Source organism: Manihot esculenta, chromosome 14 (assembly GCF_001659605.2).
Source record: "Manihot esculenta cultivar AM560-2 chromosome 14, M.esculenta_v8, whole genome shotgun sequence".
Classification (NCBI taxonomy): Eukaryota; Viridiplantae; Streptophyta; class Magnoliopsida; order Malpighiales; family Euphorbiaceae; genus Manihot; species Manihot esculenta.
In genome coordinates this window covers 10,599,535-10,619,602 of record NC_035174.2, presented here as the reverse complement: position 1 = coordinate 10,619,602, position 20,068 = coordinate 10,599,535, and the positions used below count along the sequence as shown (strand labels likewise).

The 20,068-nt window shown below is 34.2% G+C and overlaps 2 protein-coding genes across 7 annotated transcripts; both read right to left on the bottom strand.

The window, feature by feature from the left end:
- Nucleotides 1-4,741: 4,741 nt before the first annotated feature.
- LOC110600216 lies at nucleotides 4,742-5,853 on the bottom strand. Its single transcript, XM_021737008.2, has 2 exons — nucleotides 5,347-5,853; nucleotides 4,742-5,237 (listed from the first exon to the last, which is right to left on the bottom strand). The coding sequence occupies exons 1-2, from the start codon at nucleotides 5,495-5,497 to the stop codon at nucleotides 4,969-4,971; spliced, it is 420 nt and encodes a 139-aa protein (XP_021592700.1). The 5' UTR covers nucleotides 5,498-5,853; the 3' UTR covers nucleotides 4,742-4,968.
- Nucleotides 5,854-9,595: 3,742 nt separating this feature from the next.
- Nucleotides 9,596-13,600, bottom strand: LOC110630783 (TBC1 domain family member 13). Of its 6 annotated transcripts, none has more exons than XR_006348399.1 (9): nucleotides 12,936-13,600; nucleotides 12,714-12,806; nucleotides 11,701-11,805; nucleotides 11,397-11,549; nucleotides 11,211-11,309; nucleotides 10,846-10,974; nucleotides 10,518-10,697; nucleotides 10,224-10,314; nucleotides 9,596-10,133 (listed from the first exon to the last, which is right to left on the bottom strand). XR_006348399.1 is itself a non-coding variant. In XM_043950061.1 (9 exons), exons 1-9 carry the CDS (start codon nucleotides 13,290-13,292, stop codon nucleotides 10,110-10,112), a joined length of 1,257 nt encoding a protein of 418 aa, XP_043805996.1. In that variant the 5' UTR covers nucleotides 13,293-13,599; the 3' UTR covers nucleotides 9,596-10,109. The 6 variants fall into 6 exon arrangements, 4 of the variants coding, with proteins under 4 accessions (XP_043805996.1, XP_021634054.1, XP_043805997.1 ...); XM_043950061.1 differs by having other exon boundaries at nucleotides 10,224-10,340; nucleotides 12,936-13,599; XM_021778362.2 differs by having other exon boundaries at nucleotides 9,596-10,083; nucleotides 10,224-10,340; nucleotides 12,936-13,592.
- Nucleotides 13,601-20,068: the final 6,468 nt, after the last annotated feature.

The following is a 20,068-nucleotide window of genomic DNA, read 5'->3' as shown; positions in this document are numbered from 1 at the left end:
GATATTTAAATAATAAAATCTAATAGAAATTATAAGTGAATCTAAATGGATAAATAATAATCCACTCTTGTAAATATAATTAAATTAGACATAAATAAATGAAGTGAATAAAACACCATTCTGTTGTTAAAAGAATAACTGTGAAATTTAAAATTTTTTTTAGTATAAAATTGATTTCGATTTGCGAGTTAACGAGTTTAAATTCAATTAAATTAATTATAAAAAAATAAAATTTTGAATATATATTTTTTATTAGTTAAAAAGCTAAAATAATGTGTTTATAATTTACTAAAAGTATTTTTTTAATTGATTCTAAAAAAAATACTTTTATAAATATATCCCTTATGTGTACAAATTAACGATAAGATATGTTCTAAAACAATAATATTAATAGATTAAATGGATTAATTTAATTTTAAATTGAATTGAATGAAATGGTAATAATTAAGTGATAAATAAATAAAGTTAAATTGAAGCATATCTTTTCTATAATTATATATATCTTACATTATTTATAAAAAAAAATTCTCAATTTCATTTAACAAATAAAAATATTAAATTATTTATTTATTAAAATATATATTTATTTAAATTAAATTAAATTAAATTCAATTTTATTTTTTATGAAAATGCATTATAATATGGTCATAAGGATAAATAATATAAGTATAAATTGCACTCCCAGACTTACTAATAATAAGTATATCCTAATAAATTTGAGAGATTTCTTATTCTCTAAATTTTATATTTCCATTTCAAAAACCTTAACCCAACTAATAAAACAGCAAAATCATATGCTATCTCATAATTTTTTTTTTATATATATTAAAAAATATAATTTTTTTAACCAATTTTTTAATTATACTATTTTAAATTAAATATTAAAGAAGATTTTGAAAGATTTTTTAAAAATAAAATAAAATAAAATTATAATAATCAATTTACCTAGTATTATAATATAAAAAAAATAGATAATAATTTTGATACAATAGGATAGGATAATGATTATAAAAGAGAGTAATATTTTCATATCTGCATACATAGAGAGTCTCTATAAAAGTAGTTTAATAATCACAATTTACTTAAATATAATTTTTAATTTTAATTTCTACTTATTATATAAAAATTTATAAAGGTATATATCTTTAGGAAAAAATAAAAACATTTTGTACTTATCAACAAACAAAATAGTAACAAAATTATAATCCAGAATAAGTTTATTTTTAAATAATTTTTTAATTTTAATTAAATTAATAATAAATTATAAATCATTATTAATCAGTACTCATATGTTTAATCCGATAATAAATACATATGAATAAGTCTGTGAGATCTCAAATTTTATTTTTTCAATTCTCGATTTTTATTTAAAAAATATTATTGTTAATCGGTTATAAAATTATAAATATTAAATTAGTAGCGAGAAACAAAAATTTATTATTAAATCAGAAAACTGTTATACTAATAAATATATTTATAAATTTTATATTAATAAGTTAGGTGAAAATTAAAAGAAAAAAAACATAATACGCAAGCCATGCATAAGGGATAACAACTAAGATACCAAAGTTATTAGAAAAGGTTAAAGAAGATTTACAATAAACGTAAGCTTGATTGGTAATTTATTTTAAATAACTAAAAAATCCCAACCAACTTTCTTATCTCTAATGAATTTGTATCGTCGCTAATGAATTTTATTTTATTTTTATATATTATTATTATATGAAAAATGAATAATAATAATAATAATATGTATCAATTTATTTTTTTATAAAAAATATATAAAATTATCAGCTACTATTTAAAAATTTTACTAAAACTTAAATTCAATTATTTTGTTATTTATCGGTTATTAGTATTAACCAACAGTTAAATCTAGGGGTGAGCATTCGGTCGGTTCGGTTTAAAATCGAACCGAATCGAATAAACCGAAAATCGAAATTGTAGTGTTTATGAAAACCGAACCGAACCGATTTTGGTCAGAAACCGAACCGAACCGAACCGGTCTGATTCGGTTCGATTCGGTTCGGTTTGATCGGTTTCGATTTTTAATAATTTTTTTATTTTTTACACTTTATTTTTAATATTTTAAAATTTAATTAAAATATTTTAATTTTAATATGATTTAATTTCTCTATATTATTGAAAAAATATATTATTATCACTAATCGGTTCGGTTTGATTTTTTCGGTTTTTTCTAATCAAAATCAAACCGAACCGAAATAACCGAAATTTCTGAAATTAAAAACCGAACCAAACCAAAATATATAAAAAACCAAACTAAATTTTCAAATCGATTCGATTCAATCAATTTTTCGATTTAAACCGAATACTGCTCACCCGTCGTTGAATCAAACGCTTTTACAATTCTGTATTAAAAGATTTCATCTGAAACTATTTATTTTATATAAAAATTTTAAATTATTTTTAAATAAAAATTTCGAATTAAAAAATTAATTTTTTATAAATAAAAAAATTAATTAAATTAAATCTCTATAAAATTTTTAATTTAAAATAAAAAATACATATTTTTAATGCCAAATACAAAGAAAGGAGTGCAACTTTTGCAATCTAATCCTTAATTATATAAGAAAGATTCATGTTAGGGATGTTCCAACATTTAACCTATGGCAAATCAATCAAACGTCATTAAGCATTTGATTAGTCTTAATTAAAAAGATTAGCACTAATCCTTATCTTCTATCACTTATTTTTAATTACCATTTAAGAAACTGAAAGGATTAAAAAATTATAATGAAGTCATTACTAGTATCTTATGGTGATTAAGAACGTGGATTACATAATCAATCTAACATAATTGACAACCGAACCAATGAAAAACTGGCATCTTTATGCTTGCTTTTGGGAAAAAGGATAACACTTTATAATTAATAATACTATGAGAAAGCTTTGTCGAGCAATAATTTTGCAATTGACTCAATAGAGTTCAATTTTATTGATTTTTCTGATAAAAATTAAAATTAAACTAAAATAATTAAAATAAAAACTGGTCAAAATCTGGCTAATCAATTTTCAACATTCCTGAGCTTGCCCACTCCAGAACTCAGATTTTATTTTTATTTTTGGGAAAAAAGGCAACTATTTTTAATTAATATAAAAAACTATAAATTTATTTTTATAAAATAAAAATATTACAAAAGAAAAATAAATGGCATTTTTTTAAAGGCAGAAAGCAGATAAAAGATTTAAAATTAAAAGACACAGTTGCTGATATCTGATAGATATGAAAGATTCTTCTTCTGCTCCAAAACCAAGAATTTTCAGTTGCCCATCCTCTCTTCTATGCGTTTTCTTCTCTCCAATTATTGCTCATCACACTCTGCCTCAGCCCTTCTTTACTTTTTTTTATTATTAAAAAATTACTTTTTTAAAATTTTTTTTAATTTGTTATGATTCTCAATAGATAAAATCATGAAAATTTGAGGGCCTTAATCAACCATGGTTAAATTAATCCAGCAATTAATTACAGAGAGAAAAAAAATCCCACTGGATGATCATGTGGTTGTCAAATTCTGAAGGAAGGAAGACGAGTTCGAGCTTTTTTGTTTTTTTTTTTTTTTTTTTTTCTGATTAAAAAAACCTGTGAAAGCGTGTGGATGTATGGGCTACTGAGACTGACAAAGGAAGCATCCTTGCACATGCCTTTGTTTATAATATGTAGGAATTGAGACTCAAGTCTACATTAGGCTGCTTCATGCCTCTCAAAGGTCACTTAAACCAACTCCCTTAGGGGCATCTTTGTTCCTTGAGGTTCTTGCAACTTCATACATACAATACAATATATGTCTTACCAGATTTAATTTGATAATAAATATATATAAATAAATTTAAAATATTTTAAATTTTATTTTTTTAATTTTAATTTTCAATTAAAACGAAATTACCATCATACACGTTCAAACATTTAGCTTTATTTATAATAAAATATAAATTCAGCATATTTTAATTAAAATAGACAAATTTAAATTCATGTACCTTGATATTTTATCATTAACTTACTCCTTAATATTGATAAAAACAATAAATCTACCTGCTTTCCCTAAAAAAAATTTACTTTAATAAAAAATTAAAATAATAACTCACTATTAATAAATTTGCATTTTATTATGTGAAAGAAATTTTATGTTTGATCAATAAAAATATAAATCCAACAAACACCTTCTCATTGAAAATATGAAAAATAAAATCCACAAAGAAAAAGAAAATAGTAACACAGGGAAATTAAATTTAGATAGAGGAAGAAAAATAAAAATTAAAAAACTTCATAAAAATAGCATATGTATTATTGAAAAAGGTAATAAGATAGTATTAAAATCAAATAAAGGAAAAAAGAGGTAGGTGCTATTGCTGATTCACGGTTACTTATCCATAGTTATATTAATTATATTTTTTACTAAACTGGTGAAATGAAATAATATAAAAAAATATTAAATTTGAGTTACGAGTACGAAATACATTGAATAGTATAAAGAAATTATATTTTTTAAAATAATATAAAATAAAAATAAACTTATCTTTATTTTTATGGGATTTATGAAAAATTTTTATTGGTTTGATGGTAAATACTCGATTAATTTTCTTCCAAATTTGGAGTATAGTTAGTGATGGACAGTTAAATTATTGATTAGTGCTGAATTCTACAGATTTCTTGATTTAGATAAGTGATATTAAGACAAAAATATCAGAGAAAAAAGTCATAAAAAAGTCAGAATTATTGATATTGATGTAACTTATGAACAATTTCTATTAGATTACCCTAAAAAATTACGGACAACATCCTCTGCTAATACCAACAGGATTTACAGCCATCACCAATTAGTTGATGATCAGAAAAAGCCACAGGCACAGTCTTCAAGGACTGAGGGCCATTTCCTCCTTCCAAATTAGTAATTAAAAAAAAAAAGAGAAGATTATTTACACGAAAATATTATACACAAAGCTAATCGGTTAACAAGAATAGGCCAATCGGTGAACCACACGATCCCTCAGGATCCCATTGTAGAGAGCCAATCTATTTGCAGGCATTCCTTTGCCTTTAGCAGCACCGCTGCCACCACCTCCGGCACCACCTATCTTCTTCAACTTTGGTGGAGACGATGAATTCTTGCTGAGAACAATGGCACCACGCTGCCGTCTGAAATCTTCTCCGTTTCCTTTTGGATCCACCACATCCTCTGCAAAGTGCACCCTCTTCTTCTTCTTCTTTTTGCTCCCGTCTTCATTTCCCACCAAAAAATTAAATACATAAATAAAACGAAAACCAAATTTCAAGAACAATTATGTATGTATATGTAGATATGCAAAGAGATTTATTGTTTGGTGTACCTGAGGAGATACAGGAGCGTAGAACTTGCTGCGAAGATAAGAGGGAGGCAGGGTGAGATTTTTGAAGGCGAAGAGCGAGGAGAATTACGGTGCCAGAAACAGCCATGGCAGTGGCCAGAACCACTCCTTGTGAGCAGAGTATAGAGGACATGGTTGACGAAGAAGCAGAAGAAGAAGGAAAAAACTGAATAAAAAGGAGGATATGCTGTGGGGTTTTTACTCTTTTTTACATGGGGACACAACACAAAACAAGAGTGGAGGGATAAATAAATAAAAAAACACAGTGGTGGGTGGGTGCACTGGAAAATAAAATAAAAATAAAAATAAAAATTTCAACAAATAAATAACAATTATAATATATAATTGGTGGGGTTTGGAAATTGAAAATTTAAGCTGCCACAGTATGTGAATCCAATGTAAGCATGTCGTTTTATGAAGGTTCTTGATAGACGACTCTCTCTGTGTCTGGTCTTGTTAAACTTTTGCTTCGCGCAGCACACGGCAGAGCAAGCTTTTGCTGATGCAATTTCCTTGTTGAAATGGGTAATATTTTATTCTTCTTATTCTAATCTGGAAGACCTTCAGGGCTTCAGCATCCGGCCATCTGTAATCTGCATTCCGGTCACCGCCCGATCACCCAGACCAGCCTATCAATAATTATGCAAGAGATTTGAAATAATAATAATAATAATATATGTTGGTGGGTTAGAGTCATTGATGATGTGTCAGAGCAGGCGACCAATGCCAAAACATTGGAGGTTGAAGAGCAGTTGATAGGGAAAATGACTTAGGACCAATGGGTATAGAACTTATCTAGGATGCTGCACATGCCTTGAGGCACATGTACATCCCTTTATTTTTCTTTAGTACAAACGTCTGGTCCCAAAGATTCCAGTTAGATTTAGTTCAGTGAATATCTTAACTAAGATGAATCAAAAGCATTCCTAAAATGTGCAAGATAATGGAAAACTCCTTCGTTCTCAAAAATAATAATAATAATAATAAAATAACGGAGAACTCCTAACTCATACGAAAATTAATGATTTAAATATTTTTTTAGACATTTAATTCCATTTAAGTTGAAAATTTGCTAAAAAGTTAAAATATAAAAAGGACAATGAAAAGGGTAGTTAAAATGAGTCAAGTAGGGAAAGAAAATTGTTGAGAAGTTGCAGGAAATAATTGAAAGTATGATCAGAGCAGCAGGGAAGAAGGAACAAGTTGTGAAAAGAAAAGGGTTGCTTGAATCTCAGTTTATGATTGAAAGAGACAACATCCCATTATTTATGGCAATACTAGCAAGCCCAAAAAAAAAAAAAAAGCAATCACTACCATTGGAAAAGGGTATGGATGGTGAGATACTTGACTACTATTTTTCAAAGTACTTTCTTTTATTTAGAGTGCCTCTTCAATCTCCATCATTTTGGCATTGAAAATCTCTAGCCATACATTTCTCAACTCAATAGCAAATTCCATCATCCCTAGTCAAAAAAGTTGTTGATCATATCAGTTAAAAATTGAAACAAATTGATAGGGTTTTTTTTTTAAAAAAAAAAAAAAATGCAAAGTACATTACAAGACCACTAGCAAGGTGCTTTTTATAAGTTGTATATCTAAAACCAAAACTCAAAAAAATAACAAAGAAATAGTTAATGATACACAAAGACAAAGAAATAGTTAATGATATACAAAGTTTTAGGCTTTAAACTTAAGAAAGTATGGCTTCAGGAGGCAACAAGGTAGAGCTTGCAGCGCCTTAACCTCTTTTAGCCTTTGAATAGACAGATCATTGGCATAGTGGCAAAGACTGGGGAGCTGTCCTATTAAATCCTTACCAAAAAGTACATTATCTCCATAACTTTAGAAGTTTCCTTTTGTCATCTTCAAATATTTAGAAGATGTTATTGTCATATTAAGTTTAGATATGAAAGAAGAAAAAAAGGAAATTAAACACGCAAGACTTAAACAAAATATCCACTTTGAATAGAGAGCATAGACCCATAGTTGAGTAATCAAAATCAACGAATCTCACACACTAAAAAGTAAGGGAGAGTGTCAGAGAAACAAAATCCAGCCTTTCAAAAAAGAAAGGAGAATAAATTCAAAAAATTGGAAATATTTATTTTTTAAATTTAATAATTTAATTTAAATATTTTAATTTCGATAAATTAAAAATCTTTCCATTCGTATTATCAAAAAATATATAATTTTCAATTTGATAAGTAAAAAATAGGAACTAAACTAATAACTTTTAGAAAATCAAATAATATTATGTGATAATTTTAATATAATTTAAGAAAAAACATAGTAATTTGTCTTTATTTGATAATTTTTTAAAAAATTAATGTATAATCGATGGAAAATTATTTTTAGTTTGATGGTCAAAATATAAAAATTAAACCATTGAACTTTACACATTAAAATATATATATATATATTTATTAATTGTGATGATAACAGTTCTGAATGTTCGCACTCTAAGACTTAACCTGATGAAAAGTGCATCCTGTAGTCTTGAAAAGGTCTAAGATTCGACTCCCCCAACTCCCTATTTCAAAAAAAAAAAAAAAAAAACAGTTCTGAATGTTCCAACTTAGACCGAATCTACACTAGAAAGGTTAAGTATCATTTTTATTAAAATTTAATAATTAGACCTGTCTCATGTATAAGAATACAAATACAAACAGATAGAGAATAAAAAAAAAATAGAAGAAAGAGAGAATAAAATCAAACTAAACTTATTAAAATATATTTTAAACTCTTTATTTGATCTCAGGATTAAATTGGATCAATGAATTTTAAATATAAAATATTTTAAAAAATATTAAACTATTTTTTTAAAATATAAATTAAGAATTGAAAGTAAAATCTAAAATTTTTTAAATTTATTTAAATACACATGTCACTTGATTGAGTATAATATTAAACCATTAAACATTAGAAATAAAAAGAAACGTTTATTTCTTAATCGGACCAGTAATTTTGAATATGGTAAAAAATATTTATTAGTTTTGATATAACTGAAAGAAAAAATTTATATTAAATAAATAAATAACAGCAACAAAAAATTATTCTAGAATTCGATGAAGTCCGAGTTAGGTGAAATGTGGAAACTGAAGTAGTGCATGCGTGCACTCTTTGGAATTCTTTTACTGTTAGAAATTAGAATAAATTATAAAAAACTGCAATTTATGTTTTATATAAAAAAATAGTTATGATATTTTTATCTACAATTGAATACTTACTGCTATTTTTTCACTAATTATTTATTTTTTATAAAATGAAATATATTTACTAAATAATTTTAAATAATAACTATTGATTTTATGAAAACGATAAATTAAAACTTTTTACAATATTAAATAGTTTATATATATTTTATGTATTTCAAAATATTTAAAAATATAACTATTTAAAATTATGAAATCTTCATGCATTTATTATCTTATAAAACGAAATACATTTACTAAATAATTTGAAAATAACCTCACCCCTGATATCTACCTAACAGACGGCAGGTTGAGGCGCCTGTGTATCTGGAAAAAAATATGTTTCAGGAAGCTCTACTCCAATGGGATAAGTAAGCAAATAGCCTGGCAAGTCATCTTCAAAATTCTCACAGGAGTAGAGGTCCCAGTACTTACTAGCAATGTGGTTCATCCTCTGGACACATTCCAGGGACTCAGGTTCTTAGAATGACTCGTCAAGCATGCCCATGTGCTCGTACCACAGTGACATACTGAAGCCATGAATTTGACCCCTGGCTGGCTGCTTGGTGCCCAAGTGATATGGCTGGTAGGCCAAATTTGTGGTAATGTATCTTGATAAAGGCAACTCTGCAACCTCTTCATTGGGGAAAGAATGTGTAAAGTATGCCTGGAAATTTAGGACCTGCAATTCCTTTAGACCAGCTGCTTCCTTTACTGTGCTTTGACATGAATCTTTGAACCTTTACGTAGAGGTTTATGGTTCTTATTCAAGATCCTAAGCCGTGTATCCACTTCTTTTCCATTTAAAAGTTGGGAAGCAGGCAGGTAATTAAGCTCTTCCCATCACTTCTGCTCCAATGGGATCTTTTACTTTGATGGAGAATACGACATTGGAAGCCATATGAACACAGTAACTAATGAGTTTTACCTCAATGGTATTAGAGTCAACCTTAAAACTACGACGAATTCGGGTCTCAAATACAGATTAATGAATTTTTAAAAAAATAAATTAGAAAAAAATCATGCAACACATCTCCACATGAAACAAATAGTCTACTTGTCTTCCATTTAACCAAAAAGAAAAAAAAAAAAAGGACAGTTTGCACAGTGCAGTGAACATGACAACAAAGGATCCTTTGTTCTTCAAATCTTTGGCCAGCATAAAAATTAGATAAGGAAATGTTTGAATGGCAATTTGTGCTGGCCAAATAAATGATGCAAAGGTAAGGAAGATTGCTTTTCAGAAACTCAAGAGCAATTCCTCAAGTCTTGTCTGTCATTGCCAAGTTTGTTAAGAGAGAAGCAGAGACGGACAATTTGCATAGAAATGACATAGGATGGAGATAATTTACAGCGATAAGGGACAGGATTAAGTGTCAGGACTCAGATCCCGAGCTAACTGAAGAAGGTATTCTATGTTGATATCAGGATAATGCTGCAAAAGCCTCAAGTTAGCTGCAAAATCCCCACTTAATAGCCTGCTTTTCACACATAACAACATTGCACAACAGATCCGCAAAAGCATATCCTGCAAAAAAAATGTTTTGTTTCCCACTAATCATCAAGCATCTGGATCACCTGAAGATAGCTGAGCAACAGCGTCAGATACTTCAAGTCTGGTCAATCTTGGTGTGTGTGTGTGTGTGTGTGAGAGAGAGAGAGAGAGACCTGAACACCAGAAGGATTACTCAGAAGTGAATCCCAAATTCTTAAGATGCACTGCAAGTCAAATTCTTGAGTGAGCAGTAATGTGATCCACCTGAATGCATAGAATTGTGGCTTAACCTGGTCATTAGGTGACACAGTATAAGCTTTCTCAATCTTGACTACAATCAGCACCAAGCCAATATATCAATATGATGGCAAAAATTTTACCAAAACTGATGGCCTCTGAAAATAATGAATTTTGAAAGCAATGTTTGGCATCAACTTGCATGTGTAATTGCATTTAATTTAATTTACCTTGGTTGTGAACTCAAGATGCCGCCATAATTCCTCGTCATTTGCTTTCAGCAAGTCTGTCAATCGGGAAAGGGTGGATAGGATACCAACTGGACTATTATCCAACTGTGGACAAAAGTGATCCACTGAGTCACTCAGTAGTCGAACAAAACAAGAAAAACTATCTGCTTCTGCATTTGCCTGCATGATTTAACAAAGGAATAAACATTTTTATTCTCGGCTTAGGATAAATCCATGATATAATAGTTCTATTTGATTTTTCTTAACAGCTAATTTGTAATGTGTTTACAAGTCTCAAGCAAATGAGAACCACAAGGATATGTCTTACAGCATTCTGCTGATCAGTGTCAGCACTAAACACATAGAATATTGGTGCCAAGACCTCATTCATGCCTTGAACATAACGAATAGCAGGATTTAGTTTTGCAAAAAGGAGAAGAATATTCCTCATTGCATCCTGCAGTTGAAAATACATGGTAAATTTAGTCTAGAACCCAGTCTCATCTCTTTGCTGTTACTAATACTGCAACTAGGCAAAGAATATTGAATTTCATCAAGTGGCTAAAAACCAAGATATAGAGAAGCTGCCGTGAAAGAAATTGAGAACTGGTATGCCCTTCGGCATGATCAAATACTCATTACCAACTGATAGGAAATAATGAGAGGAGAAAATAGTAAAAGCACAAGAGATACCCTGTTTTTCCTGCTGAATGATGAGTCCCCTGAAAAGAATTTAATATTAGGGTGTGTACGCTGCAAATCACGGTCAATCTGGTCTGCAATCTCAGTATGCTATAAACAAAGCATTCATCATGATAAGTGGTGGCTCAAGCTAAGCACAAGGAGTTCCAGACACCTAAGAATGGAGAAGAGTTTTACCTGGAAGTACTGATGCCAAGCGCTACTCTTACCAACGCTCAAGGGGTGATCTTCATGAGAAACCCCATGTCGCTTAAGTGGTCCACCACCATCACCTTCAGCATTCAGCTCATCAGAATTCAATACATCATTATTTACCGCATTGAGCTCTGACTGTCGAGATTCAAGATTTCGGTTAGTGCATGGAAATGGTCAAAGCAACAACAAAAAACCACCTGACTGAATGTGTTGTAAAAAATGAATTTGCAATTAAAATTCAGAAATCAGTTTATATGTGGATAGGACATGGCAATCAGCAACTCACGGGACTTGACAGAAGCTCCTCTTTTAGCTTAGCATACTTTTGTCTGTTCTCAGTTAGCTCCTTTTCCCACAAGTCGCGAGAAGGAGGCAAATAACCTAAAAGAAGCTGCCAGCAGTTCAAGAAATGTTAGAATATTCAGGACTCCCTCATAACAACAAGCACTTAAAGGTTGAACTTAGTAGCGTTTATGATGAGTAGATCTATGGCCCTATTTTCATAACAATTAATTTGAACTTTTCTTTATAATGAGCAATTCAGTTGTTGCCACATATTTTCTGATACACTGAGGATGAGCAGTATGCCAAGTTGTTGTGACTACATAATGATGCTAGCAGTTCTGTATTCATACTGACAATAAACCTTGAACTCCAACAGCTATTTGCAACATAAATGCTGTATACGAGAGGAAGTCTTTGAATTATTCAAAAGGCAAGATGCTTTAGATTGCCTGTATACCAATCCAGACCTCCTCTGGCACAGAGTGACAGAAGTCTCATTCTCGTCTTTGTTTCTTGCAATCTCCTTTTATTATGATCAACAGCAATGTTTGCATGGATAGTTCATTTTGTTCAAACATCCAAAAGGTCAGCACAAGCGAATAATATTGTTGAAATTACAATATTTGAATATCCAAAGTAGAAAAATAGAAATTTCCCGGGTTGAACGATATGACTATGATTCATAGACTGTCTCAGCTAATGTCTAAAATAACATGGAGGACCTTATGCATGAGAATGCAGTCATAGTTATGGGATTTTCTTCATGTAAGGACATAGAAAGCAGAAAAACCCTTTGGGGAGCTGTAGTTATTCACAAGCATATTGAACATCTAAAATATGAAGTCACAACTATCACCACTATACAAAGAATTCATTACAACACAAATTCAAATGAAAATCCAATGATCAATTGCTGCATTAAATCTTAAAATTTCTCCATTACCAAAATAAACAGAAGAAGTAAACAATAGAATTACATAAAGCAAAGGAAAAGACCAAGTAATAGAATCCTACCTTCCAAGTTGTTCCACGTAAACCTCCTCCCTCAGGGAGACCTGTACTAGCAATTCTCCTCAACTTTTCTAAATTGATCTCCTTCTGAGAAAGCTGACCACAAACAAAATTACATAATATTAATAGTAATAATAATAACAGTAATAATAGTAAAAGCACAAAACCCAAACCCTTTAAATTAGCCTCGTTAAAGAAGAAGACGAATGAGTTTCAATGCCTCACCTCATGTTCAATATCAGACCTTTTCTCGTCGGCGGCAAAAACCTCCATCACCGAAACCTGACCCGGTCCATCTTTCTCGGATCTTTTCCGTGTCTTAGCATCCTCTTTTTCCATCATTTTATCATTGAGGCTCAAATCACAGTCATCCCCGTATTCACATTGGAATTCGTAGTCACTTTCCTTACACAACTCGGCCCTATCGGGCTGAATAAACTCAAGCTCCTCTCCGGACTCAAAAACCGAGTCATACAAGCCATTTTCATCTTCTTTATCAACGAGACCCGCGACCAAGCTTCCAAGGCGGTCGGGGAAGACACGGCGAGCTTTGTCAGGGAGCTGGAGCTTGCCTTTGAGCATGGGGAGCGAGGTGGGCTGAGTCAGTGGAGCTGAATAGGGTGAGTTGGGATTGTGGGTACGGGGAGTTGTTCCATAGGAGTGTTCTGGGAGAAATGACAAGGGAGAAGAGAATCTGGAGGAAGGCCATTACTGGAGCTTAACAAGGTTGGAATATCGGTGTTTCTCTGGTGAGGAAGAGTGGTAGTTAATCACGGTTGAATGGTAGTTGTACAAGAGATTCTACAGACCACAGTAATGGTTTTGTTCCAGGCTTTTGGGGTTGTCTTCTCCTTTATTTCCATGCAAAGCCCCATTACAGCCCAAGAGCAAAGAAGTAGAAGCAGGATTGTAATGAGTCCTATTAATCCAAACCTTAAGCCCAACCCTATTAGGCAAAGCACCATCTCCTCCAGACATTTACAAGCTCAGTGTTTAAAGCTATCAAAAGGAAAAAAGCTAAAGTTCACACTTGTTGATGCATCCTGTGGTATCCTTAAACATACTTTAGCTCACCTACAAGGCTATATATCAAATTTGTAGACACGATATTTATAAAATTATATTAATAAGTTATGGAATTAATATTTTAATAATAAAATAAATTATTATTAACATTCAATATGAAGTGAAATTAGACAATATATTTATTAAATTAAAAATGTAGTACTTTTATTAAGTATCTTACTATTTTCTCTTTTATTTTTGAAATGTTAATAAGGTATTAATAAGTTCAATCTTAGTCTTAATTTTCAATATAAATTAAGATATTTTATAACAATTTTATATTAAATATTTTCTTTATTATATAAATTTCAAATTTTTAAATTCTAAATTTTAAAAAATTTTAATTTATATTAAAATATTTTATAATAATTTTATATTAAATATTTTTTCTATTATATAAATCTCGAATCTTTAAAAACTAATTTTTTAATTTTTAATTTATATTAAAATATTTATACCAATTTTGTATTATTTTTTTCTTTATATAAACCAGAACCCATAACTTCTAAATTTTATAATTCCTAATTTATATCAAAATATTTTATTTCTGTATTATATTAAATATTTTCTCACCTCTTTTAAAATAAATAAATTCAATACAAATTAATAAATTATTTTTATAATATTTATATAATTTTTTAAAAATATATATATATTACAATAGCTAGATGTAAATAAAAAATAAAAAATAAAAATTTAAATTAAATTATTTATATTAATATAATGGAGAAAATATTTAATATAATATTACTATAAAATGAAAAATAATTTAATTTTTAAAATTTTATTATATTAAAAAATAATTATTTTATTAAAATTTATTATTAAACTATAATAATATAATCGTTTAAATTTCACTTTCTATAATCGTCTCTTTTATTCATATAATTTATTATTTTATATAATTTTAATATTTATAATAAATTAATCTTTTAAATTTAAGTGAATTTTTTAATTAAAAATTATTAACAATAAATTTAATAAAATAATTATTTTACTTAAAAATTTTAAAAATTAAATTATTTACTATTTAAAAAATAAGAATTAAGATATAAATTTTAAATTTAGGAAATATAATATAAATTAACTGATGACTTCTGAGTTCACCTCACTCCAGTCTAAGGCCAGGCCGAATAAAATAGCCCATTACTTAGAGATCCTCAAGCCATTCACGCCAATCGAGTCCAATCTGCTCAGCCTCTCGACCGGGCTTCATCTGGCTTTCTCCACCAGGCCGGCCTCGTCTTCACTGCACCTCGGACCGATCCCATTTGGGCCCAGCTTTATTCCTATCCTTCGGCCCAATCCGGAACTCGAAGAAGGATCCATCCATCCGCCTCGTAGACCCGCCTACACGCACACAGGGAGAATCAGAGGCCGTTACGCATGGGGCAGAGATCTGATTCCCTCATACGTCCGTATCAGCGTAGCAGAGACAGGTGGTCTAATGATACTCGTTCTGTTGGCACGTCACTAGCAGACAAAAGGAAACATATAAAAGGGGAAATGCTCCTCTCTATGTTCAAGCTTTTCTAAGTTTTACAGAGCCCATTGTAAAAATCCTATTTTCTGGATCTCAGATCATCAATTGGCGCCGTCTGTGGGAACGAAGGAAATCTTTTCATCACCGGAGTTCCACTCTTAACAAAACCCACTGAGATCCACGATGGCTAATCACAACGAAAACAACCTTAACCTCCCAAATGACCTGAGCTCTGCCCAAGAGGGGCAGCAGTTCTCCTTTTCTAGCCCTACAACATTAAACAACCAAACACCCATTCCTCTGAATCCCTCGCCAAGTTTGGCAGGGAATGCTCCCACCGCTACCTTATCCAACCAGGACCTTCAAACCATGGCCCTCCAACTACAGAACACCGCCCACTGGTTGGGGCAGATAATGCAACAAAGGGGCCTCAGCACTCCGATGAATACACTCCCAGTGGTAGAAGAACCCCAAACCAATGAGCCCCAACCTATCCCCGACCGCCTTCAAACCAGTAGTTGCGGTGCTGGGGAAAGGGAGAGAAGAGCCGGAGAAGAGGAAGAGCCGGAGGCCCGAATCCATGGAAGGAGGGTGAGGGAGATGATAGAAAATGATGAGGCTGACAACTGTTCCGTCGGAACAACCAGGTGGACCAGAAGTGAAGCAGAGGAGGAAGAATATCGCCTGGAGAAGAAGCCCAGGCCGGAAGATGAGGATGTGGACCAGAAGCTGCAGAAGTTGAGAGAGCAGCTCTTGGCCGAGCTAGGAAAGAAGGATCAAAGCCAAACCTTCCTGCCCACTTCTTCGTCTTTCTCGAAGTGGGTGCAGCAGGAGACTGTCCCTAAGAAGTTTATGATGCCATCAATGGCAGCCTATGACGGAGCTGGTAACCCGAGGGAACACGTCATGAACTACAAGACCTTCATGGAACTGCAAACTTTATCGGATGCCTTGATGTGTAAGGTATTCCCAACGACGCTCTCGGGGCCAGCGCGAGCGTGGTTCAACAGCCTGGAGACTGGAAGCATTGGAAGTTTTGGAGATCTAGCCACTCGTTTCATCAGCCGGTTCATCACCGGGGTGCCAGCAGATAGGAAGACGAGCTATCTGGAAACAGTAAGGCAGAGACGGGAGGAATCGCTTAGAGAGTATGTAGCTCGTTTCAATACGGAAGCCCTGCAGATTTCCGAGCTCGATGAAGGAAGGGCGGTGGAGGCCATATAGAAGGGGACGACCTCTGCCGAGTTTTTCGGCTCGTTAAGCAGGAAGCCTCCGACCTCACTGGCCGAGCTAATGAAGAGGGCTGAGAAGTATATAAGACAGGATGATGCTCTGGTGACAAGCCGGTTCGCCAAGGGAGCGCCAGGCAAGGAGAAAGCTCCGGAGGAAAGGAGGCCAGAGAAGCATGAAAAGAAACATGGCAAAAGGTATGAGCCTTACAGACAGCCCTGGGAGCGAAGGGACCAAAGACCTCTTCCCCCTCGGGCCTCAGAGCAGAGGCTACTCCCTTCATGGGTTCCGGAGAAGCCGACCCCACTTAATGCCTCTAGAGCCGAAGTGCTCGTAGCTGTCCAAGACAAAGAATTCTTACAATGGCCCAAGCCCCTGAAATCGGAAGCCGACCAGTGAAATCCTGACAAATACTGCCAGTTCTATCGTACTCATGGTCACGACACCAATAACTATTTCCAGTTGATCGCAGAAATCGAGAGGTTGATAAAGAGAGGACACTTGAAAAATTTTGTAAAGAAACCAGAAGGACAGAGACCTCAACCCAATCCGGCAGTCCCAACGCCGAGAAGAGCAGGAGCTAATGCTGTGAATGACGGGTCCAGTGGAACCATCAATATGATCGTAGGAGGCACAGGAGGTCGGATGAGCCGAAGGGGGAAAAAGAGAAACCGAGAGGGAGAAAACAGCAGTGTTGAGGTCATACAGATCATCGAACACTCTTCAGCAACCATCACTTTCTCCTAGGAGGATGCTCAGGGTGTTCAGATGCCTCATGACGACGCCCTTGTCATTGAAGCTGTCATTCACAACTACTGGGTAAAGAAGATCTTGGTGGATGACGGAAGCAAGGTGAACCTGTTGCCTTATCGAGTCTTCCAGCAGATGGGAATTCCTGAAGAGCAACTGGTTTGGGATCAAGCTCCGATTAAAAGGATTGGAGGAACACCAGTGACGGTGGAAGGGAAAATAAAGCTAGCCCTTACTTTGGAAGAGGCTCCGAGGGCTCACACCCATTATGCGGTGTTCCTGATGGCTAAACTCCCCCTGAGCTACAACGCGATTCTGGGGCGACCTGTGCTGTTCGACTTTGAGGCCGTCACCAGTATCAGATATCTGGCGATGAAGTTCCCAACAGAAGCAGGGATGGGGATAGTTCGGGGAATCCAAGAGGAAGCAAGGGCAGTATACCTGGCTACAGTGGCAGAGCCGAGCATAACAGAGGAAGGGCTGGATTCAGAAGTCTTAGAGGTCAGGGACGAGAAAACAGAGGCAAGGACAGAGCCGGTAGGAGAACTGGAGACTTTTCCATTATCAGAGGGGGAAACAAACAAAGTCTTCAGTCTCAACGCCGGCCTCACAAAAGAGCAGAAAACCGAGGTCATGACTCTGATCCGAAGTCACGCACCAAGCTTCGCCTGGAAGCCTTCTGACATGCCCGGAATTGATCCCGAAGTGATGACACATAAGCTGAATGTCTTCCCCGAAGCCAAACCAGTGAAGCAGAAGAAGAGGGTGGTAGGAAAGGAAAAGCAACAGGCTACCAGGGAGGAAGTACAGAAGTTAGAAGAGGCAGACTTCATTAGGGAAGTCATGTACCCGTAGTGGTTAGCTAATCCTGTACTAGTCAAAAAAGCCAATGGCAAATATAGGATGCACATAGATTTCACTGACTTGAATCAGGCTTGCCCTAAAGATTGTTATCCCCTCCCTGATATTAATAAAATGGTCGATTCTACGGCCGGTTTTGATTATATGTCGTCTTTGGACGCAATGTCTGGTTATCATCAAATCCCAATGGATAGGTCGGATGAAGAAAAGACCTCGTTCATAACAGAAGATGGGACTTATTGCTATAGAGCCATGCCTTTCGGATTGAAAAACGCTGGGGCAACTTACCAAAGACTGATGAACAAAATCTTCAAAGAACAGATCGGCAAAAACGTAGAAGTTTATGTGGACGATATGGTGGTCAAGAGTCTAACTTTCCAACAGCACGTGGCAGATTTGAGGGAGGTGTTCGGAGTGTTAGATCAGTACAGAATGAAGCTGAATCCAGCAAAGTGCGCCTTCTTCATCAGAGGAGGAAAATTCCTGGGATACATGGTGAGTGGGAAAGGCATCGAGCCCAACCCGGAGAAGGTAGAAGCCATACTAAATATGCCAGAGCTGACCTGCGTAAGGGACGTACAGAAACTGATCGGGAGAGTAGTGGCACTTAATCGATTCATGTCAAGGTCAGCAGAAAAGTGTTTACCATTCTTCAGGAAGTTGAGGAAAGTGCCAAACTTCGAATGGACAGAAGACTGTCGAGAAGCCTTCAAAGAACTCAAAAGTTATCTCAGCTCGCCTCACGTGCTTAGTAGTCCCATAGAAGGTGAGGAACTTCTGATATACCTGGCAGCCTCTGAACAAGCAGTTAGCGCCGTATTAGTAAGGGTGGAAGAAGGAGAGCAGAAGCCTGTTTTCTATGTCAGCAAGGTGCTTAAAGATGCCGAGGTCAGATATTTGAATATTGAGAAGATAGCGTATGCCCTACTACTGGCAGTCCGGAAGTTCAGGGTTTACCTGGAAAGCCACCAAGGAGTAGTGATAACAGATCAACCATTGAAGAAGATTCTGCATAGACCAGAGACCTCAGGTCGGATGCTAGCATGGTCCCTTGAGATCAGTCCTTACTGCCTAGAGTACCGACCTCGAACAGCTATAAAATCTCAGGCCCTTACCGACTTCATAGCAGAGTGCACATTCAGTAAGAAACAAGGAGAATCATCTTTAGAAGTATCGGGGAAGGAAAGAAAGGAAGAACTCTTCCAAAAGTTCAGCTGGAAGTTATATGTGGACGGGGCTTCAGGCGCCGGAGGCAGCGGTGCAGGAATAATGCTTAAGGGGCCTGGAGAATTTAAGGTTTGCTACGCCCTGCGCTTAGGATTTAAGGCCTCCAATAATGTGGCGGAGTATGAAGCCCTAATAAACGTAATGATGGTGGCAATGGAGGTAGGGGCAACCGACCTCGAAGTAAATAGCAACTCACAACTGGTGGTCAATCAGATAACTGGGGCATATCAGGCCAGGGATCCAACCATGCAGAGTTATCTGGCAAAAGTAAAAGCAATAGAGGCCGAGTTCATAGATTAGGGAGTTACCATTAAATTTCAAAGAATACCACGAGAAGAAAATGAGGAAGCAGACCTGCTTAGTCGGTTATCCAAAGAAGAACTAGAACAGCTCCCCGATGAAGTGTACATACAACATGTCCATACCCCTGCTTTTAGCAAAACAAACACGGTGCTGCAGGTGGAACAAAGCCCGACTTGGATGACCCCATACCTAGAATACCTGGAGAAGGGAAAGCTTCCCGATGATAACGACGAGGCCAGAAAGATAGCAACTCGTGCTGCCAACTATCAAGCAATAAGGGGGACCTTGTACAGAAAATGGAAGTCCAGCCCGTGGCTCCGGTGTGTGAGCCCGGAGGAGGCTACAAAGGTGATGGAAGAGATACACAGGGGAATATTTGGAGCTCACGAAGGGGCAGGGGCATTAGCCAATAAAATATTCAGGCAAGGGTACTACTGGC

Bases quoted from the DNA above. Each gene is read 5' to 3' on its own strand.
- LOC110630783 (XM_021778362.2), bottom strand. From the start codon at position 13,292: ATGCTCAAAGGCAAGCTCCAGCTCCCTGACAAAGCTCGCCGTGTCTTC. The intron at 11,550-11,700 runs GTGAGTTGCTGA...GAATCTCGACAG, and splicing joins AGGAGCTTCTGTCAAGTCCC to TCAGAGCTCAATGCGGTAAA. The intron at 10,084-10,223 runs GTCTCTCTCTCT...TTTTTTTTGCAG, and splicing joins GTAATCCTTCTGGTGTTCAG to GATATGCTTTTGCGGATCTG.
- LOC110600216 (XM_021737008.2), bottom strand. From the start codon at position 5,497: ATGTCCTCTATACTCTGCTCACAAGGAGTGGTTCTGGCCACTGCCATG. The intron at 5,238-5,346 runs GTACACCAAACA...TGGGAAATGAAG, and splicing joins ACGCTCCTGTATCTCCTCAG to ACGGGAGCAAAAAGAAGAAG.